The sequence below is a fragment of the Danio rerio genome, chromosome 13, assembly GCF_049306965.1.
Source record: "Danio rerio strain Tuebingen ecotype United States chromosome 13, GRCz12tu, whole genome shotgun sequence".
Lineage (NCBI taxonomy): Eukaryota > Metazoa > Chordata > Actinopteri > Cypriniformes > Danionidae > Danio > Danio rerio.
Genome location: NC_133188.1, coordinates 39,009,395 through 39,030,830, shown reverse-complemented (window position 1 = coordinate 39,030,830; position 21,436 = coordinate 39,009,395). Strand labels below are relative to the sequence as shown.

Genomic DNA, 21,436 nt, shown 5'->3' with positions numbered 1-21,436 from the left:
GACAAGTCTTGACTCATTAGACCAAAAGACCTACAGTATTTTCAATGCTCCAGAGTCCAATCTTTATGCTCCCTAGCAAATTGAAGCTTTTTTCTGATTAGCCTCACTGATAAATAATTTTCTTAAGGCTATAAAGCAGTTTACTTCACTTCCCATTGTGCGTGTGGAAATGCTCTTGCTTACATATCCACGAGTTCTACTGTTGTTGTTTTACTATTTGATTCAACCAGATGTTTAAGTGATTACCAATCTCGTTCATTCAAGATTTATTTCCGGCTACATTTCCTCCTCAAAGATGATGGTCCCCCCACTATACTTCCAGTTTTTAAAAATGCATTGGACAGTTCTTAACACCATTTTAGTTGTTTCCGCATCTCCTTACATGTTTTCTTAGCTTGATATATGCCAATAATTTGACACTTCTGAAAGCAGATTAACATCTTTCCAATGACCATAGAATGTTTCTTCTGACATGCTTGTTTAGAAAATGAGAAACTATTCTCTGCATCAACTGGAGTAAAATACTTTTTTACCAGCTGAAACCCCAATTTTACCAGCAATTGGGGTTAAATACCTTTTTTTTTTTACCAGCATTTTACCTACTCGCTTATTTAAATCCAGGAGGCTTCTATCTACAGAGTTGTAATATAGGAAATAGACATTTGAAGTCAAAATTATTACCCCCCCGTTTATTTTTCTACAATTTCTGTTTAGAAAGAGATTTTATTTCAACACATTTCTAAACATAATAGATTTAATAACTTCATTTCAATAACTGATTTATTAACATTTATTAACATTTTTTAACATTTTTTTTTATAAACCTCAAAATGGTGTTAAAAAAAATTGATGACTGCTTTAATTCTAGCCAAAATCAAACAAATAACACTTCTTCTTTCTTTGCAGACAAAAAAGAAATATTATCAGACATAAAGTGAAAGTTTCCTTGCTCTGTTAAACATCACTTAGGAAATATTTAAAAAAGAACAAAAAATTCAAAGGGGGGTAAATAATTCTGACTTTAACTATATGTTACGCCCCGTGTGGCTCGGAGGATGAAAAAGGGCTTAACATAATTATGACAACCCAATATTTTAAGAATTCCTCTGAGATGTTAACTGCTATGAATCAACACAGACAACGACGTTGCAAAAAAAACTGGTTCGCTTTATTACAATAAAGATAAAGAAGTGAATATTTAAATCACCCAAAGTATATTTACAAATATGTACAATAAAACAAAATGCAAATGCAAAAAGTAAACAAAAATACCTGATGGAGGGAAGGAGAATAAGCGGTGCCAAATCAAAGAAAATAACAAATTAAACACCCGCTAACTAATCCCTCCCCCAACTCTAAATAACTAAAGAGAAATATGTAAATAAGAAAAAAAACATCTTCAGCGTCACACGCCCCTTACTCAACTGCACTGACTGTAACAAACATACATATGGTAGCACCCGCCTCTTACCTAGTGGAATAACAAAAAAATCTACTACGTGTGTGTAAAATGTAAGTCACGTGACATACTTCCCTTCACTTCCCTCTTGGTATTTTTAAATCACAAAAACTCTTTAAAGCGAACCCGAGCACAAGATAGGTACCAAAAGTTACAAAAACACAGCAGCAACAAGCAACATGGATCCCCCTCTCATCTGGGCTGAGTCATCACTGGAGCGTTTAAATAACACCCATCCTCTTCTGATTGGTCCACTCGGGAGAACTCTGCCAACCAATCGGAACACCTAGATTTTAGAAGTATAGGAGACAGCAAATAGAAACAGAGAGGGGAGGAGGGAACAACAGAGCAACACCCCCAGGCATGTAACACCCCACCACTTAAAATCAAACATTATACTCTCAATAATAATGTTTGTACAAGCAAAAGAATGAGTTAGTTACACTCTTGAAAGTGCATCGGCGACCACATTGTCCACTCCTTTCTTGTGCCGAATCTCAATATTGTAGTTTTGAACTACTAAAGCCCACCGCATCAGCCTTTGATTCTGGTTATACATTCGACACAAGAAGGTGAGAGGATTGTGGTCTGTGTATACGATGACTGGATAGGTGGCACACCCAACATACACCTCAAAATGTTGCAACGCCAACAACAACGCCAAAGCCTCCTTCTCAATGGTTGAATAGTTACACTGGTGCTTATTAAATTTCCTAGAGAAAAAACAAATTGGATGGTCAATCCCTTCTCCATCTTCCTGCAACAACACAGCTCCTGCCCCGACTGCGCTGGCATCCACCTCCAACTTGAAAGGAAGAGTAAAGTTAGGAGCGGCCAACACTGGTGAACTACACAGTAGCTGTTTGATCGTTTCAAAAGCAGCCTGACTTTCTGCGGTCCAAACAAAACTTTTTGACGGGCTAAGGAGATCAGTCAGTGGTTTAGCCACAGATGAAAAGTTCCTACAGAAACTTCTGTAATACCCTGACATACCCAAGAACCTCCTTAACTCGCGTCGAGTACTAGGTGCTGGAAATTCTTGAATGGCAGCCACTTTTGCCTCTACAGGGCGAACCTCACCTTTTCCTACCTTTTTACCCAAGTAGTTTACTGTAGCTTTACCAAATTCACACTTTGACAAGTTTAAAGTCAAGGATGCATTAGAGAGTCGCTGAAAAACTTTAGTCAACACAGACAAGTGCTCTGGCCAAGTTGATGTATAAATAACTAAATCATCCAGATATGCCTCGCAGTTAGATACATCAGCTAGCACCATGTTAACTAACCTTTGAAATGTTGCTGGGGCATTTCGCAGGCCAAAAGCCATAACATTATACTGCAGAAAGGCATCAGGTGTCACAAAAGCTGAAATGTCTGAAGCTCTTGATGTCAACGGCACTTGATAATAGCCTTTAAGCATATCTAGCTTGGTAACAAAAACAGCAGACCCCACATTATCAATGCAGTCATCCATCCTTGGGAGTGGAAAACAATCAGGTACAGTTACAGAATTAACTTTACGATAATCTGTACAAAATCTAAAAGTTCCATCAGCTTTTGGTACAAGAACACAAGGAGAACTCCAAGGACTAGCACTGGGTTTTGCAAAACCCTCACTCAACAAATAGTCCACTTCCTGTCTCATGGCAGTTCTCTTAACATTATTCAAACGATAAGGATGTTGTTTTATAGGGGTGGCATTACCAACATCGATATCGTGATAAACTACACTAGTTTGTTTTGGTATGTCACCAAAGATCTGAGGAAAATTCTGAATGAGTCTGACTAATTCTGTTATCTGATCTTTTTCCAGATGACTCAGAAACTTAGGAAGGTCAGTTAGAACGAGCAAAAGGCATTGGATCAACTTGCACTTTAACTTCATCCATCTCAAGCTCATCATCCTGAGAAAAAGGCAACACAGTCTCGCAGTTCACTGCAATGGCAGACACTGCAGGCTCTGTGTTCACTTTTGAACAGGGAGATGGCGCTTCCTTCCTAGAATGATAGGCTTTAAGCATGTTAATGTGGCAAATGCGTTTTTGTCTTTTCCGATCTGGTGTCTTAATGATGTAATCAGTCTCACCTCTCTTACCCAGCACTTCATACGGACCAGCAAAACGTGCAGACAATGCAGACCCTGGAATTGGTAACAAGACAAGAACATTATCCCCTACAGAAAAGGATCGTGAGACAGATGCCTTATCAAAGTGATGCTTCATTCGTACTTGAGCTTTTGAAAGAGCATCTTTAGCTTGAGCACAAGCTTCCTGCACACGCTCACGAAAACGGGCCACATAATCAAGAACATTCTCCTTTGAACTCAGGTGATTGTTCAGCCCAAGCATTTGTTCTTTTAGAACCTTCAATGGGCCTCGAACACTATGACCAAAGACCAATTCAGCGGGACTAAATCGTAGAGACTCTTGTGGAATCTCCCGAATAGCAAACAAAACAAAGGGTACTCCCTCGTCCCACTCATTTCCTGTATCCCAACAGTATTTCTTCAGCATACATTTAAGTGTCTGATGAAATCTTTCTAGCACACCTTGACTCTCAGGATGGTACGGGCTAGAAACACGATGTTGAATACCTAAGGAACTAAACGTTTGCGTAAACAACTTAGACATAAAGTTAGTTCCTTGGTCAGTTTGTATAATTTTAGGCAAACCAAAGGTGGAAAAAAACTTGACCAAAGCCTTAACCACTGCCTTAGATGTTATTTTCCTCAGCGGTATTGCTTCAGGGTAGCGAGTAGCTACACACATTACCGTGAGCAAAAACTCATTGCCAGATTTTGTTTTTGGAAGTGGCCCAACACAGTCCACAATGACGTGTTCAAAAGGTTCACCAATAGCAGGAATGGGAACTAATGGCGCAGGAGGGATTACCTGATTAGGTTTCCCCATGACTTGACAGACAGAACATGTACGGCAATAAGCAGCTACCTCTCGTTTTAGACCAGGCCAGAAGAAATTATGTAGAACACGGTTATAGGTTTTTGTAACACCTAAGTGTCCAGACATGGCATGATCATGGGCCAGGGAAAGAATAGATGCACGATACTCAACAGGAACTACTATTTGACAAACAGCAGCACATTCTTCACTATCTGAACCCCTTGGCTTCCACTTACGCATCAATAAACTATCCTCCAGAAAATACAGTGTACTTCCTTTCCTATTATTCACTGCCTCAAAACACTTTTCTAAAGTGGCATCACGCTGCTGGGCTTCAATTAGCTTATCACGGGTAATGGGTAATGTTGGTAGAGGTAAATTACTAACCTTTCCAGTTCCTGTTTCCTCACTACGGTGGTTTGCTGCATTGATAATGTTGTCATCTGTGCACATAAATGTATCATCAAGTGTAAAGTCTGTCCCCATCTTCCTCGTTTGAGCACGAGTTAAAACACACGCCGGAAATGCTTCAGGATACTCCTGAGTGAACTGTTCTGAAACAGAAGTTATAACAGGCCTGTCCAATACTTCCAACACCGGTATCACGTTACCACCAGCCAGATCGTTACCTAAAATCACATCAACACCAGGCACAGGCAAAGCAGGTCGCACACCTACATCAACAAATCCAGTGATCAAATCAGTTTGTAAATACACTCGATGTAATGGCACCTTCACAACTTCCATACTGATACCTTGCACTAAAATACTGGAACCAGTGTAGGAGTCATCAGAGAATGATAATACATCCCCACGTATAAATGAGCGGGCTGCTCCCGTGTCCCTCAACACGTGGACTCCAACTCGATCACCTGGTTGGTCACTGAAAGATACAAACCCATCAGATAAGAATGGCTCATAAGCAGAGTCAACAGCAATTGGCATTGTTTTAATCAACCCAATAGGCTGTGGACTGTTAGAATTTAGTTGTTTCTTTTTCAACAGGCCACAATCGGCAATTAAATGACCAATTTTTCGGCAATAAAAGCATTCGCGCTTTTCTCTGGGCTGCTCTACTTTTGGTTTTAACTGAGGTGCAGGCCGTAAAGAAACAGCAGAACTACTTTTATCCCCATGAGCAGAACTGAACACCCCTTTGTGTGTCAGAGCAAACTCATCTGCTAACACAGCAGCAGAGGCCAAAGTTGTAACTTTCTGCTCATTCAAATACAACACAGTTCGCTCTGGCACACATTTCTTAAAATCTTCAAGGAGCATTAACTCACGCAACGTAGAAAAATCCTCTGCCTGACTTGAAGCACACCACTTATCAAATAACACTCCCTTTTCCCGTGCAAATTCCACATAAGTCTGATTACTGCTCTTCCTGTGGTTTCTAAATTTCTGCCGGTAAGCTTCAGGCACTAACTCATATGCACGCAAAATAGATGCCTTCACGGTCTCATATTTCAAACTGTCTTCCAAAGACAGTGTGGAAAACACTTCCATAGCTTTCCCAACTAATCTGCATTGCAACAGCAATGTCCACACTTCTTTTGGCCAGCTCAACGAAGCAGCAATTCTCTCAAACACACAAAAATAACTGTCCACTTCCATTTCTCTAAATAATGGCACTAATGAAATGTTTTTACTTACATCAAACGTAGAGTTAGTCGAAACACATGGTGCTGTTGGTTTACCAGTCGAGTCAGAAGCAGGCAGGCCAGTAGAGACAGATGAAAGCTTCCTTTCCTCTAACTCTAATCGTTTCATCTGTACCTCTTTCTCAGACTGAATTTCGAGCCGTCGGATTTCGAGCCGCAGATCAAATTCAGCACGTCGGACTTGAGCTCTTTCCTCCGCTTCAATGCGAAGCCGAGCAAGACGAAGCTTCAACTGCGCATCCACTTTAGCACCCGGTGACACCGGAGAAAATGCTTCAAAGGGGGGAAGACCTGTTTTAGCTTTTGCCTCCACATCCACGTCAACATGCCCATCCACCACACTGGTTGAATCAGCGCCTTCGTCTAAATTATGTTCACTAATTTGATCTGCTTCTCTAACCGCTTCAGGCACACTGAAAATATTTTGTTCTGCCAATCCATTCAAAACAGCAGCTTTAATCTCACGTTTTAACAATTGCCGATTAACAGAGACTTGGAAGTGATCAGCTAATAGTAACAAATCGTCTTTACGAAATTTATCGATGAGATCCAATGATGGATTCTCAATAAACTGAAGCACCAATGAAGACATCGTGAGCTTAACGTTAACAACCAACTACACAGGAATATCAAACTTGTAACACTCACCTATCATCAATATTTCTACAAAGTTTGTGTTGGGTCACAGCAGCTACTCCCAGGGAACAATACAGGCTATCAAAAGTATCCGGGCTTCCTCTACACAAAAGGAAGGCTCCCGGACGAGCCCCCAAATTATGTTACGCCCCGTGTGGCTCGGAGGATGAAAAAGGGCTTAACATAATTATGACAACCCAATATTTTAAGAATTCCTCTGAGATGTTAACTGCTATGAATCAACACAGACAACGACGTTGCAAAAAAAACTGGTTCGCTTTATTACAATAAAGATAAAGAAGTGAATATTTAAATCACCCAAAGTATATTTACAAATATGTACAATAAAACAAAATGCAAATGCAAAAAGTAAACAAAAATACCTGATGGAGGGAAGGAAAATAAGCGGTGCCAAATCAAAGAAAATAACAAATTAAACACCCGCTAACTAATCCCTCCCCCAACTCTAAATAACTAAAGAGAAATATGTAAATAAGAAAAAAAACATCTTCAGCGTCACACGCCCCTTACTCAACTGCACTGACTGTAACAAACATACATATGGTAGCACCCGCCTCTTACCTAGTGGAATAACAAAAAAATCTACTACGTGTGTGTAAAATGTAAGTCACGTGACATACTTCCCTTCACTTCCCTCTTGGTATTTTTAAATCACAAAAACTCTTTAAAGCGAACCCGAGCACAAGATAGGTACCAAAAGTTACAAAAACACAGCAGCAACAAGCAACATGGATCCCCCTCTCATCTGGGCTGAGTCATCACTGGAGCGTTTAAATAACACCCATCCTCTTCTGATTGGTCCACTCGGGAGAACTCTGCCAACCAATCGGAACACCTAGATTTTAGAAGTATAGGAGACAGCAAATAGAAACAGAGAGGGGAGGAGGGAACAACAGAGCAACACCCCCAGGCATGTAACACTATACATATAATACACTATCAGGGTGCATAAATATGACAAATTAACATTTGGTTGAATTGTTGACACATCAAGTTGAAGAAAGCATTTGGAACCAATCTGTCGTCCGATTACCAACATTTACAGAAAGCTGTGCTGAAAGTTCCAGACTCAGAAAGACGGATAAGGAAACACCTTGTGTTATGCAAGAAATTAATTGATTTGGAACTAGAACTAATTGAATTAAGATTTAATTTAGAATTTATTGGCAGATTTATTTTTCAGATTCCTTTGGTATTTGTGTCTGTTTATCTATATATTTTACTTGGTCTTCAACAGATTAGCAAAAGACTGAAAGAAACAGCATTGCTAAATCTACACAGCGTCCACCTAAATCAGAGCGGTTACACTTAGGTCAACAGAGAGAATTCTTTCCAAACTCCTCTTGGCTGAGATTCGGGCAGCCTGAGCTTTTGGACAATCTGGAAACTTTAGATTCTTCGTTTAAATGATAGATGTATTTTTCTGACTGGCTATAATCCTGCTTGTTCTTAACAATATTAAGGGCATTATGTAAGGGTAGTATATCACCTATAAACATCCTGGGATTTTACCATTATTCACTGCACTGAAGAACAAGTTATCAGTGCTTTAGTGATGTGAGGCCATGAAAACATGCCATTGATGTAGAGGTCAATCTTTCCATAGTCAACTTTAAATGGTTGTTTAATGAATTAACAGCTCAATAAGCAGTAACATGTATTGTAGACACAAAAGAATTAATTTAGATTGGGTAAATGGGGTGAGGTGCAAAGGTTTGAAGTGGCAGCTTACCTTGCAGTACGCAGGTCCCAAAGTTTCAGACCATCCGTTAAAGCACTGCTCAGGAAGAGATTGTATGCTTGCACAGCTTGTGTACAGAATGAAGATCCCTGCAATAAAAATAAAACAGAATATATTCACAGTAGAAAAAACTAGCACAATACATTGAATTCAAAGTGACATCAACCCCTTCTCAAAAGATACTAAGGGCCCTATCATACACCCGGCGCAATAAGGCGCAAAATGAGCATGGCATAATTTGTTACTATTTTCAAACCATGTAACTGAAATTTTCACATTTTGCACCAAATAGCAAATGCATTTGTGAAACTTTGTGGACTCATGGGTGTGCTGGTCTGAAATAGAGGTGTGTTAAGGCGCATTGTTGGCACACTGCGCAGAGTGCATTAGTTATGCACCTATGCAGGCCCAAATGCTGAATACACACAGTATGTGCAGCAAAACACAAATATCTTTACATATAAAAACAATTAAAGGAATAAAATGTTACAAAATTTTTTCTTTTTTACATAAATATAAAAACCACTGCCACCATCCCCTACTTCATGCCTCCATGCCTTTTTTAGTTAATTCAGGAAAATTTGCGTTTGTATAATGTTATTATTATTATAAGCAGTATTTATTATATGCATGTTTTAATTTGTTTTAACAAAAACAAGTTTAGATTTTCCACCTGTCATGTTTTAGAGACGTATGCGTCACTTTATGGGGCATAAGAATAGAGTGTTTGGATATAATTCTTTGTTATTGTTCATTTATTCGTTTGCTGGAAATTAGAACTGAATTTAAACAATTTTGAAACAAATCTTTGATAGAAATTAAATATGTAGGCTAATGAATGTCTTCAGTGGGGTGCGTACAACACCTTATCCACAAAAGTAAAGGAGTAAAGAGTAAAAGAGAAAGTAAAAAGGTACAATGGAGGAGGCTTGTTCTTTAACTTTGCGTTACTGGTGGTCTGTTTAACTGTTTTCTTGCTAATGAAGCGCTAACTTTTTTCACTTACAAAGTCCATCATGTAAATAGTAAATAGTGAGTGCGCCATGGTGGGAGGCAAATGACTCTTAAATAGAATGGAAGATGAGACTGTGATTGGTTTAATGCATGTTATGCTCAAAACACACCCATTACTCATTAAAAAAATAAGCACAACACTGTTAGACCATGCACCAGGGCGCAAACCATATTTTCCACCCTTAAAATAGCAAAAGTGGATAAGGAAACACCCTTAATGCTACTGCAACATGCGATTTAGACTTTGCAACTACTTAATTGAGCCCTTAAAAGTCATGTTTTATATTAAAGCTTCTAAATAGCCTAATGTTTAGATAAACATACATTAGATTTTTTCCTTTGTTTTACTTCATCAATGGAAAGAGAGGCTCAAAGGCACTGTAATAGATATGGCATTGTTAAAGTTGTAGTATTAATGCCTCATTTGATGGAGCGCAACGCAAATATAAAGAGAATTTAATAAATAGAATAGAATTTAATAAAATTTAGCTCATACTATCATAAAACACAGACCACAAGAGCATAAGTTTGGCTAAACAGCAAATGCCATTGTACAGTTTTTGTCAAAAAATAAAATGCAGAGCTTTTCTAGAACTCATATTTGGCTCTAATAAATGGACAACCCCAAAACTTAAGGGCAAAAATGGAAATTAATTTGAAACAAATGAAAAATTAACCCAATGGTTAATTATTTACCCAATGAATAAATATGAGTTGAACCACCCTCCCCAGCCCCACCGTATATGTACCATTTGTCTAAATATTAAGGCCTAAACACAAGTTCTATCTTAAATATCTATCTATCTAAAAAATATCTATCTAAAAAAGTGATTACAGCTCTGATCAATGTTTGTATCTAATTGTGTACTACAATGTAATAAGTGTGATAATGAACATCTAGCCAGCTGTTTCCTCAGAATATAATGTTGGGCTGTTGATAAGCATGTCAGACCAACCAACTGGATGGACATTATCCCTTAGTTGATACATTCATAATATAGTTTAAAATATATTTCTGAAGTTAACTGCAAGAAAAATAAGCATCCATCTTATATTTAGTCTTAAGCATCTTATTCACATAACACTTTCATACTAAATAAATAAATGATGCAACATCCCTAATCCTCAAATTTAGTTAATGTAGCTGTTGACCGGTCATAGAAAAGAGACACAAATTTGGCCGAGGATTGCAAACAAGCTGCACGTGTGAGCTGAAAGTGTGCAGATTTTCCAGAACTGCAGTTCATCCAAAAAAAAGCCAGAAACGTCCACAGAATGGAAATGTTTGTCATACATTGTGGAAGAATGGTGAAACCCTTTCTTTCTCGCCCTAAAACAAATACAGATGGTTTAAAGTGTTCTGCATGGTTACTCGCACACAATTAAGACATTCATCAGAAATATTGTCTATGATTGTGGCTTCAGCAACTGGAACGTGTAGCCCATGGAGGAGAATGTAAAGTAACCGGGTTTGTTGTACCTCATTCTCAGCTGGCAGAAATTCCCAGTGATCAGCTCTCTTGATTCCTCTAGGCGTCTCTAATGCGTGGGCTTCTTGATGGAGGATCCCACATACACGTAAGAGCAAGGTTGTGTTTTTTTGAGGAGGTCAGACTAACACGTACGGCAAACAATGGGTAGCGTGACTGGAGTTTGGTGTGCTGGTGTGGAAAGTGGCCGCTCAGGGAATGTGGGAAAGTGGCTAACGCATTATACTGCACTGGATCAGTTAATCCAGTTCACTGTCCACCTGTATACACAACTAATCTCAGCTAACCCTGTCAAACTGGGGAGAAAACTGGGCCAGTGAAGATGTGAAACACTTCTCACACGTCATACAATAAATAGGATAACAATTTGAAAAGTAAAAAAATAAGTGCAGAAGTATGCTTGACTCTTTTGATACACAACAAAGAAATCAATATAAAAAGAACACCTTTTCTAGCAACTACTTCAGCAGTATTCAGTACATATCATCAAATAATGACCAAATGTTTGAAAACTTTTTAAATGTTATGATCACCAGCGATCTAGTGCCTGCAGATTGTTGGTAAGCACGCACCTTTACATGAACTACAACTCTGTCATCACATAACAAACTACATATCCCGTCATGCACTTCGCACACACACCTGTTCCGGTGTTCCACTGATTACACACACACACACACACACCACAAACACACACACACACACACACACACACCTGGGAGCTGCTCAATGACCAATTACTAGGACTATTTATACAGCACATATACTCAAAATCCATGTATATATACAGCACTATATACTCAAAATCCATGATTCACAATATTATAATTGGACTATAATTGGAGAGGATTGTGTCATGCACTGAGGCATTGTGCCGACACGTCTGTGTTTTGTATCTCTTAAGATTGTAAAATAATATAATGTAAATATTTAATGAGTGCAAATTATGACCTTCTGAACTCTTGAAAAGGGAAACAAAAAGTATAAAGCATTTAAACAACAACACCATTGTGAGTAAATAATGGCAGATTTTTTTATTATTGTGCGGACTAAAATACACATTTTCAGGCAGCTGGTTTGCACACTGTAAAATATCTGTTTTTGTATTTTGTGTTTTCCATTTATTTATAGTTGTGAATTGCATTATGATCTCTACTCTGTTGAGTTTTGTTGTTAAAAATTCAACTCTACAGTTTTACAAAGTAACTTTTATTGACATTTAAGTAGTTTGAGACAAGATATTGTTTAAGAAACAATATATAAAAAACTAAGTTTGTAAAATAACATAAAATGTATGGGCATCTTATTACCAAGTGTTTGCAGAATAATAACAGCATAAAGACACCAACCAAGACAATATATCACTTTAAACTATTAAAATTGTTCATAAAAGTCACTTTTTCAAACTTTTCAAGACTAAAAGTTGTTGAAAGAAAGACCAAGGTCCAATGGTGCAATTCAAAAGTCTAAATAATCGGAAAAGAGAGAGAAAAAAAAAACAAAAAAAAAAAACAATGAATCACAAAATACGGAAAAACTTTCAATTTACAAGGATTTTTTACAGTGCAGCAATAGAATACACTTTGGTCCAACAAAATTGAACAGATGCTCATCCAGGTTCATGGTTGGAATGTGCTTACCCAACATCCTCAGCTTAAATCAGATCCTCCCTTAACTTATTTCACGTTTCCGTACCTAATCTGCAAACCTGGGGGATTTAGATCAAGATACTCAAAGAGATAAATGGGGCACACGAGACCTACAACTTAGGCCCACCTTGGAAAACCTCACACAACTGTGGTTTGGATTATCCCGAATAAAGCGGTGAACTTTTATCCTTCAAAAAAATACATCAGATCTTGCATAATGTTGAGAGAGAGACCTTATATAATGGGAGGGTGGGAGAGCCAAACTGCAGAGAAAAATTGATTTGGAAACTGGATTTGTTAACACAAGCTGAATCCGTTCATTTGCTTTCACTCCCTTCAAGTATGTGTCACACAACAAAGTTGAGGTTAATCTTGGATACTCAGAATCATCTACTTCTTCCTGACTTCATTAAGCTCCTGTTCAAAGAAGCCTGAATAAACTAATATATGGGTGAAGACAGCAGTATTAAAAAAATGCAACTCTATGGGCCCTGTTTCCCCTTAAAACAGTGATTTCCCAGCAAACAAAACTCATGCAATCAGCGCTATTAACTATAATTATATTTAAGATGCTGGATCAGTCAGTATTTCCTTAGCATTGTTTCTGAAAGTGACTTCATCATGGTTGCCATGGGTATGAGGTTAACCAAAGAGCAAAGTGAGTCAAAAGCAAAGCGTCTTACTTTGGATTTACAGGGAACCCAGAGCGCAGTCCAGCCTCACAATAAAAAAAATATAAACAACCCACAAACAACTTAAGCGGTTTGTAATTCCAATTTTAGTGTTGTAATCCAAGGGTCAGCAGCAGTATGGAGTTGTGTGCAGCTTGTTACAAACCACTGAGGTCAGAAAATTCGAAGCGGTCTCTCTGGAGCATGAACGTCATTGTATTGTTTTTAAAAGAGTCGAGACATTCGCAACAAAACAAGTTTTGGAGGGTGGAGTGAAAGCCTGGTTGAGAATACTATCATTCAAAAACATAGTAAAAAGTAATATTAAGAAATATTGAAATAAAATAAAATGCCTTCAATGGGATGTTTTTTTAAAAGCTATTTATTTCTGTATTAGCACTCATTACACAAGTCTTCAAAGCTACATGCCCCTTAAGAATCAATCTAATGTGCTGATTTGATGCACAATGTGCTGCCTAATGATTTTTATCACAGATTATTCTTATTCACAAATAAAAGTGAGCAATTTCATGCAAAAGGAAACCTTGCTATGAGAAAAATATGTTTTCACCAAAATAGCAAAAACATGTCTACGTTTTTTGTGTAAGCAAGCATTTTACAGAATTTTAAAAACACTCAAACATTAGGGGTGTCAAAATTAATTGTTTATTCGGTGCACCGCGATGCAGATGTGGACAATTTGGTATCGGTTCAGTAATAATCATAACCGGCTATTATGTATGGACGTTATTTATCTTATATGCAATATGTTGACGTAGCTTACTATGGAGAGGGAGGCGAGCTACTTAAAAACTAAGAAACTGTGCACAATTTCATTGCGTTTGCTGGACAGTCTTTCACTGACACTTACAGCCGAACCCTCTGTTTTACTGCGATTGGGAAAATGAAAGTAAACTCCATTTCTCTCTCTCTCTATGGCCCATTTGACCTGGTAGCGTGACTTTTCCTCTCCTCTCGGCTGTTACAGCAATACTTGTGGATACAGACACGAGTGGATGTCTGCAGAGTGAGTTTTCTCCACTGCGTCTATCATGTGCTGTGATCACCGCTGCCCATTCTCATTGTCACTCATCGGTGAACAGCACCAGAGCGTTAGAGCCAGCCCTTTGTCTGCTGGGTACTTGGCAAAAACACACCCAACTTAACAAAAAATAAGGATATCACCAAACCTGATTAACAATTAATTTAACAAACAATGTTCGATTAAACACTTTTTTATAGATTAACTAAGTTCACTGTTATGAAAGCAAACCACTTATATGTGAGTGCAAATAAAATCAAAAAGCTAAAACATATAATTATATAAGTAGGGTTCAATGCGATTTTGGTACTTCAGAGTGCTTCCTCTGATTTTAGGATCAAGCTCTGAAGCGAGATATTTCTCTAATAAAAATTATGAGCTGAAGCTACGCAGTGTGAAAACAAACATCATTGGTTTTTGCATTTCAAGCACCCACATTTGAGTGCCCATTTTTCATATTTAATGCATGGAAAAATTAAAAAAGTAAAAAACAAAAATCAATAGTCTTTAAGTTTAAATTAAATTGTATATAGTAAAAGTATGTTTTAAGTTTGTCTCATGGTGTATAAATACATAAAGTCAAATCCCACCAATCAATTTGGTGTTTAAAAGATGTCTAACAGATGTCTAAACATAGTCGCCTTGGCTAAAACAAGGTACAATTTAGGTTGTCAGTAATAATAAACAATAACCCAAAAATATATTATAATTTCACCGTAGGCCCAAATTTTGATTTGTTTTAGACAAGACACCCATGTTTAGATGTCTATAAGATGTCTATTAGACTTTATTTAAACACAAAACAATTCTTGCTGACATCTGTTCAAGCAGCCACAAAAAAGAAACAATCAAAGAAAAACAACAACACGTGGCTTATGACCACAATTATAGTTGCCATCCACATCTTTTTCATTTATTTGCTTTGCTGCCTGCTTGTATGCTGAAAAATGTGGGTTTTTAATTCAAGTGGGATAATCATTTCTGATTGCATTGAAGAAAACATGCAGTTGAAGTCAAATTGATTTACCCTCCTGTGAATATTTTCCTCCTTTTGTAAATAATTCCCAAATTATGTTCAACAGAGCAAGGAAATTTTCACAGTATTTCCTATATATTTTCTTCTGAAGAAAATCTTATTTGTTTTGTTTTGGGTAGAATAAAAGCAGTTTTAATTTAATAAAAATATATTATTAGCCCCCTTAAGAAATATTTTATTAGATTGTCAACAGAACTAAATTTGTTGAAAGATCTTTAAGTTAAACAGAAATTGGGAAAAGAATATACAGGAAGGCTTATAATTCAGCAGGGCTAATAACTCCTACCTGATTCTGGGCGAGGTGGTGGACAGCTCGACAGTGGGCATCTGGAATCTGTGTGACTAAACTCCCACGGTTCATATCAAAAACCTGGATGGTGCGGTCAGCGCCAGCAGCCAAGACAATATCTGACACACTGGGGTTAAAGAGATACACTGAACTCACACTTACAGATTGAATCTTGTCACCTTGAATGAAATCCGACATTGTTATATAACAGAACAGTTCATGACTTTTATAGCACTACCAAAAAGGCATGAGATTACCCTACACATTATATATTATACTCTGTATTTTATAATTAAAAGCAGAAAAACGATGTCAAATTTACACAGGAAAATTTTTATCATTAAACAGATTTTTTCCACTGCACATGTTTCCAAATTAGACCCACCACATTATCTTATGTAATGGTAGGCTGAACTAAATGAGTTCAACAAACTGCAAGGTTCAGAACATTTACTGCTTAATAAATTAAATTGAAAACATTAAAAGGGATGAAGACATAGTGTAAATTACTAATATCTGTACAATTTCCAGCTTCCTCACCCTTGACTGAATTTATGTTTCTCAACAACTTAAAAAAACCTTTAGATGTAAAATGTTATGCTTAAGGGACAGTATGTAACTTTTGGCGCTGTAATAAATGAATAAATAACTTCTTGTGGGTGAACATTGTAGCTGGAGCTGTTACTTTTAGTTTTTGTATATGACAGATAGAAAACAGTCTGAATATCAGCTTATTATATTTTCCCTGAAGTGTTCAAGATAGAGGCAGCATGGTGGCTCAATGGTTAGCACTGTTGCCTCACAGCAAGAAGGTCGCTGGTTTGAGTCCCGTTGGCTGGGATGCATGTTCTCCCCGTGTTTGTGTGGGTTTCCTTAGGGTGCCCTGGTTTCCTCCAAAGACATGTGCTATAAGTGAACTGAATAAACTAAATTGGCCGTAGTATATGAGTGTGTGAGTGAATGCGAAAGTGTATGGGTGTTTTCCAGTACTGGGTTGCAGCTGGAAGGGCATCTGCTGCCTAAAACATATGCTGAAATAGTTGGCGGTTCATTCCACTGTGGTGACCTCTGAAATTACCTCTGAATGACTAAGCTGATGGAAAATAAATGAATGAAAGTTTCAAGATAAGACAACAGTACAAATGGAAGATTAATTTTCGGTGTAATCATTTATTTTAAACCAAAAAATTACTTAATACACCCTTAAATATTTAAAATTCAATTAGTATACACCTGTTAATGTATACAAGCAGTTGTATGTTATTCTGTAGGTAATCAAAATAATCTGAGTTCAAATTATTCAGAATAAGTCAATGAGTTAAAATTGGAAAAATAAATAGTAAGCAGCATCCTTCAGGAATATGACTTCCTTCAATAGCTTCAGTAGGCGGTCGCTAAACTGCAAAAAGCCCAATCAGGTTATTTGTAGGATACAGGAATAGAAGTCATTGACCGCTGATATTGAGGTGATGTCTGTTCCTGACTTCATGCTGAATTTACCAGTCAATTTGAACTTGCTTCTTTGCTTATATCTGTTATTTACAAGAAAAATAAAATACAAACAAAGTCAAACAAAGATTTGAAATAATATCAGAACTCTGTATGTAAATAATAACAAAGCATTACAATTGAAACAGCGTGGACATATACTGTAAAAAAAATTGATTTAATCAAATATGGGCTCAGTCCATTTTTAAATACACGCACGCATGCACGCACGCACACACACAAAATTGTTCAAACTAATTATTTTAAAAGAGCTGAATCAACACAATTCCTGAAGTTTTTTTGGGACAACTTAATTGTTTTATGTTCAATCCACTTATATTTGTAAAAACAATCAAGTTAACTAAGTTTAAGTTAATTAAGTTTTTTTTTTTACAGTGTAATATGAATTCTTATATTTAACAATTTTCCATTAAGTTGATCAAATATGGAGGTAGCACGGTGGTTCAGTGGTTAGCACTGTCCCAGTTGACTTTTCTGTGTAGAGTTTGCATGTTCTCCCTGAGTGCGTGTGGGTTGCCTCCGGGTGCTCTGGTTTCTCCCACAGTCTAAAGACATGCGCTATAAGTGGATTGTGTATGAGTGGGTGAATGAGTGGTGTTTTTTAACAATAAGAAAAGTTTTGTAAACTCCTAATTGGCTTATTAGAATGAATTCTGCAAGATCACATGACACTGAATACTGGAAGAAATCAGACTGTTTTTCTGTGTGTAAAGATTTTCCACCACCTTCCATAATGATGAAAAAGATCTTGTTCACATAATTATTCTCTATAAGAGGGATATAGGATTTACCATCCTAAATAGAAAATGATGTGCAATATCTGGCTCATGTCTCCTAAAGCACATCTCTTCCAGGAATTCCCCAACATATAAACACAGAAAGACTAGGTTTCTTTTCCATTTTTTTTTTAGAAATAACCCACAGATTCTCCACTGATGAGCACTTACCCCTCAAACACACACATCCATACTGTATTTCACCATGACCAAAATAAATACAGAAATTCAATGCTCCTGAACTATGTGGTTGTTACATAAAACAGTGCTGACTAGGATTCTGGAAAATCTGATAGCCTGGCATACTCCTAATTTTTACCAGCTCTTGAACCGAACCAGATCTTCAATCATAAGGTCACCTGTGTTTATTGTTACTTGCTCACTGTCTGTTAACATCTGTGTGTCCTGTACCTCTTGATGTCATCTTTTGTGTTGTCCAGATGGTAAAGGTACAGCATTAGATTTGATCCCGACGCCAGCAGTAAAAACTTGTCCAGATAATAAAACTGAGCACTTCTGATGGGCTTTGCAAACTGGTCTTCTCTCTGGATAACCATAAAGTTAAACAAACACTGCATAAACAGACAGTCGGTAAGTCACATCAACATTTGCAGTGTATTAATAGCCTTTAAATAAGTGCTAAGTGTATTTATGTCACACTGCATAAAATACAGCACCATATCAGCTGAAAATATCGAGATCTCAGTTATTCTTTCGTTTTACCAAAGATGGAGTGCGAAGAGATAAATGAGGATAGAGCAACACAGGAATGTTATTTCTCTGTCTGGAAAATTTGAGACTAATGAAAGTCAATGAGAGACAATTTGGTGAGAGGAATATGAAGATATAAACGTATGGAGTGGATTAGCTTTCCACCCTCTTTCCACTTTATAGTGCATGTTGGCCATTCTTACTATGTGAGCGAGGGCCTTAATAGTGCATCGAATGCACCATTCAACTAGGCATAGTTGATCATTAATTTCAATACATGGAAATTTAATATTTTGAGCCTCAAACACTATCGTTTCCTCATTCTTTTTTTCATGTGTAAAATTCATGATCCACATGGGATAATTGTTATGCACATGTTTGATTGGGCACAAAGTTTTATAGCTCAAAGTTATATAAAGTTATACACAGTGCTCAGCATATTTTTAATAGGAAGCTCTATAACATTATATTTGTGCATATTTGTGTGAATTAAATTAATCAGTAAAGCCACATCTGGAGCTTATCTAACAAAATAACTTTTGATAACGGTCCAAAAACTAGTACACCCAAATTTATATGATATAGAAATATATTACAAATTTAATTTAAAAAAAGGAAAAATCAAGAAAAGCAAAAAAAAAAAAAAAAAAAAAAAAACATTTCTTTGCAATATTTATCTTGAATTTACATGTTTTATCTTTCAATTTCTAAATATAGTTGGTGACTAAAATATTATTTTAATAAATATTTATGTTTAATAAATCTGTTCTGCTAAAATGCACCAAAATACATTGCCTACATTCACTGAGAAATTGATAAAAATATTCATTTACTAAATGAATAATTGAGTGTACTCAATTAAAACTATAAAAAAATAAAAAATAAAAATTAATGGGGCTAATCATTTTTGTCCTTAAAATGTTTTTTAAAAATTAAAAACTGCTTTATTCTAGCTGAAATATAACAAATAAGACTTTCTCCAGAAGAAAAAATATTATCAGACATACAGTGAAAACTTCCTTGTTAAAATATTTAAAAAAGAAAAAAGATTCTAAGGGGGGTTAATAATTCTAACTTCAACTATATATATATATCAAGAATCAAGTGTTTTTAAATTGTTATTATAAAACATATGCCAAAGTAATTGATGGTTCATTCTGCTGTGATGACACCTGATAAATCAGGGACTAAGTCGAAGGATATTGATTGAGTGGTCATACACTGAATAACATCTGAATTCTGTCATTCATTTTCATTAACTTGCTGATGGTATAGTGCACTTACTGCACTCAGTTGATGTGCATTTCAAAATGTTCATGACTACGTATTCTGTTATAATCACTACCACACGGGCCGCTGTTTTGGAAATGATTATAAACTGTCTGATTTGATTATGCTACTTTTGAATTGTTTTTTATGCTACCGGCCAAACCTTGACCCTTTGTCTGCAATGTGCTGGAAATATTGGTCTGCGTTCACGAAGATACTTGAGCACATTTCTGGTTAAAATATCCAAAACGTATTTATGCTCTGCTTTCAACACAAAGTAACAGTGTTTATTATTGCAGACTCAGGATTTTCTCTTTCATATAAATGACACAGACACTGATGCATTGGGTCATATTTGGCTCCAAATACACACACAGATGCACAGGTCTAGAAGGCAGGGTGGGAAGACACCAGAGAGAAACTGTCAGCCAGAATGTGACTGAAGAAAACTGATTTGAATGAACTTTAGTTGTGTTGGGGGTTCTGGGAAAGGGGGAAATTACGGTTTAGAGACGTCTGCAAGTGTTTAGAGCACTGATGTACTGACCGGGGGCCTGCACAGATGCCTTTGACGTTCCAAGAGAGAAAGAAAGCCAAAAGAAACACTTCCCACCGGAGTATGCATTTAAATGCAAATTAATTTCTTGAATCTTACAACTTTTCTTCACATGCTTCACTCTGAGGTGAATTTGACGATAATTACAAGTACTGCAAAAGCTCAGAACTAACATCACTTTTTAAATTGTTCACATCAGTGCAAGGACTGTATTTGGTTGAATTGTTGATGCGTTACCATGGTCAAGACAGGTTCAGAAGCACTTGTGGTCCATATGCAAAGGGTGGGGTCCTCGGAGGTACTCAAAAACCACCGCTTACTGTGACTCCAGCATACAGTGTTCACAGCCTTACTGTGCCCTGCCAAAAACAACAGAGCCAGCTGAGAATCAAAATATTGTGCCATATCCTGACTGAGATCTCTAGTTTTGGAAAGTTACATATTATACAATGCCAGTCATTCCATACACAGATTTAAAAAAAAAAAAATAAAACAGTAACTCTGATATTATAGAGAACACAAAAGTCAAATCTAAAAAAAAATAAAAATTCTGTCTTGTTACAAAAAGTTATTTGATGACTGAATATCTGGTATTGAATTAAATGAGGTGAAATTGTGAATGACGTACTGGACATACAAAATTTTTTAGGTTTATTAAATAAAACGATCATAGACCACTTTTATTGGATCTTTTATTAATGTAAGGGTTTCAGTAAAATGTCAATACTATAAAGGTGTAATAAAATTTCTTTCAAATTTCAAAAAACAATTTAAGAGATTAGCATGTTTAAGTCGTTAAAAATCAGGGTTATTATTACTATAAATATTCATGCGTTAATTGTTCTTAAGTAAAAAAAAAAAATTGTGTTGTCTAAAACTGAATATAAACCCTAACCCAGACAATTTATTTTAAACAAAAACAAAATGCTCTTAATGGCAACTTTAAATAAATACAAAATTATATTTTACTCATAAACACATAATTAAAAATTGTAAATTCAAA

The 21,436-nt window shown here is 36.6% G+C and overlaps 1 protein-coding gene across 5 annotated transcripts in view; it reads right to left on the bottom strand.

The window, feature by feature from the left end:
• wdr27 (WD repeat domain 27) overlaps positions 1–21,436 on the bottom strand; it is an 82,232-nt gene that overhangs the window by 39,709 nt on the left and 21,087 nt on the right. For all 5 annotated transcript variants that reach the window (XM_009307487.5, XM_073920171.1, XM_073920172.1 and 2 more), the window contains exons 18-22: positions 20,671–20,792; positions 18,309–18,442; positions 17,047–17,144; positions 15,610–15,731; positions 8,413–8,510 (exon numbers count right to left, since the gene is read on the bottom strand). In XM_009307487.5, coding sequence (XP_009305762.1) covers positions 8,413–8,510; positions 15,610–15,731; positions 17,047–17,144; positions 18,309–18,442; positions 20,671–20,792 — 574 coding nt within the window. The remainder of the gene's footprint in view (positions 1–8,412; positions 8,511–15,609; positions 15,732–17,046; positions 17,145–18,308; positions 18,443–20,670; positions 20,793–21,436) is intronic.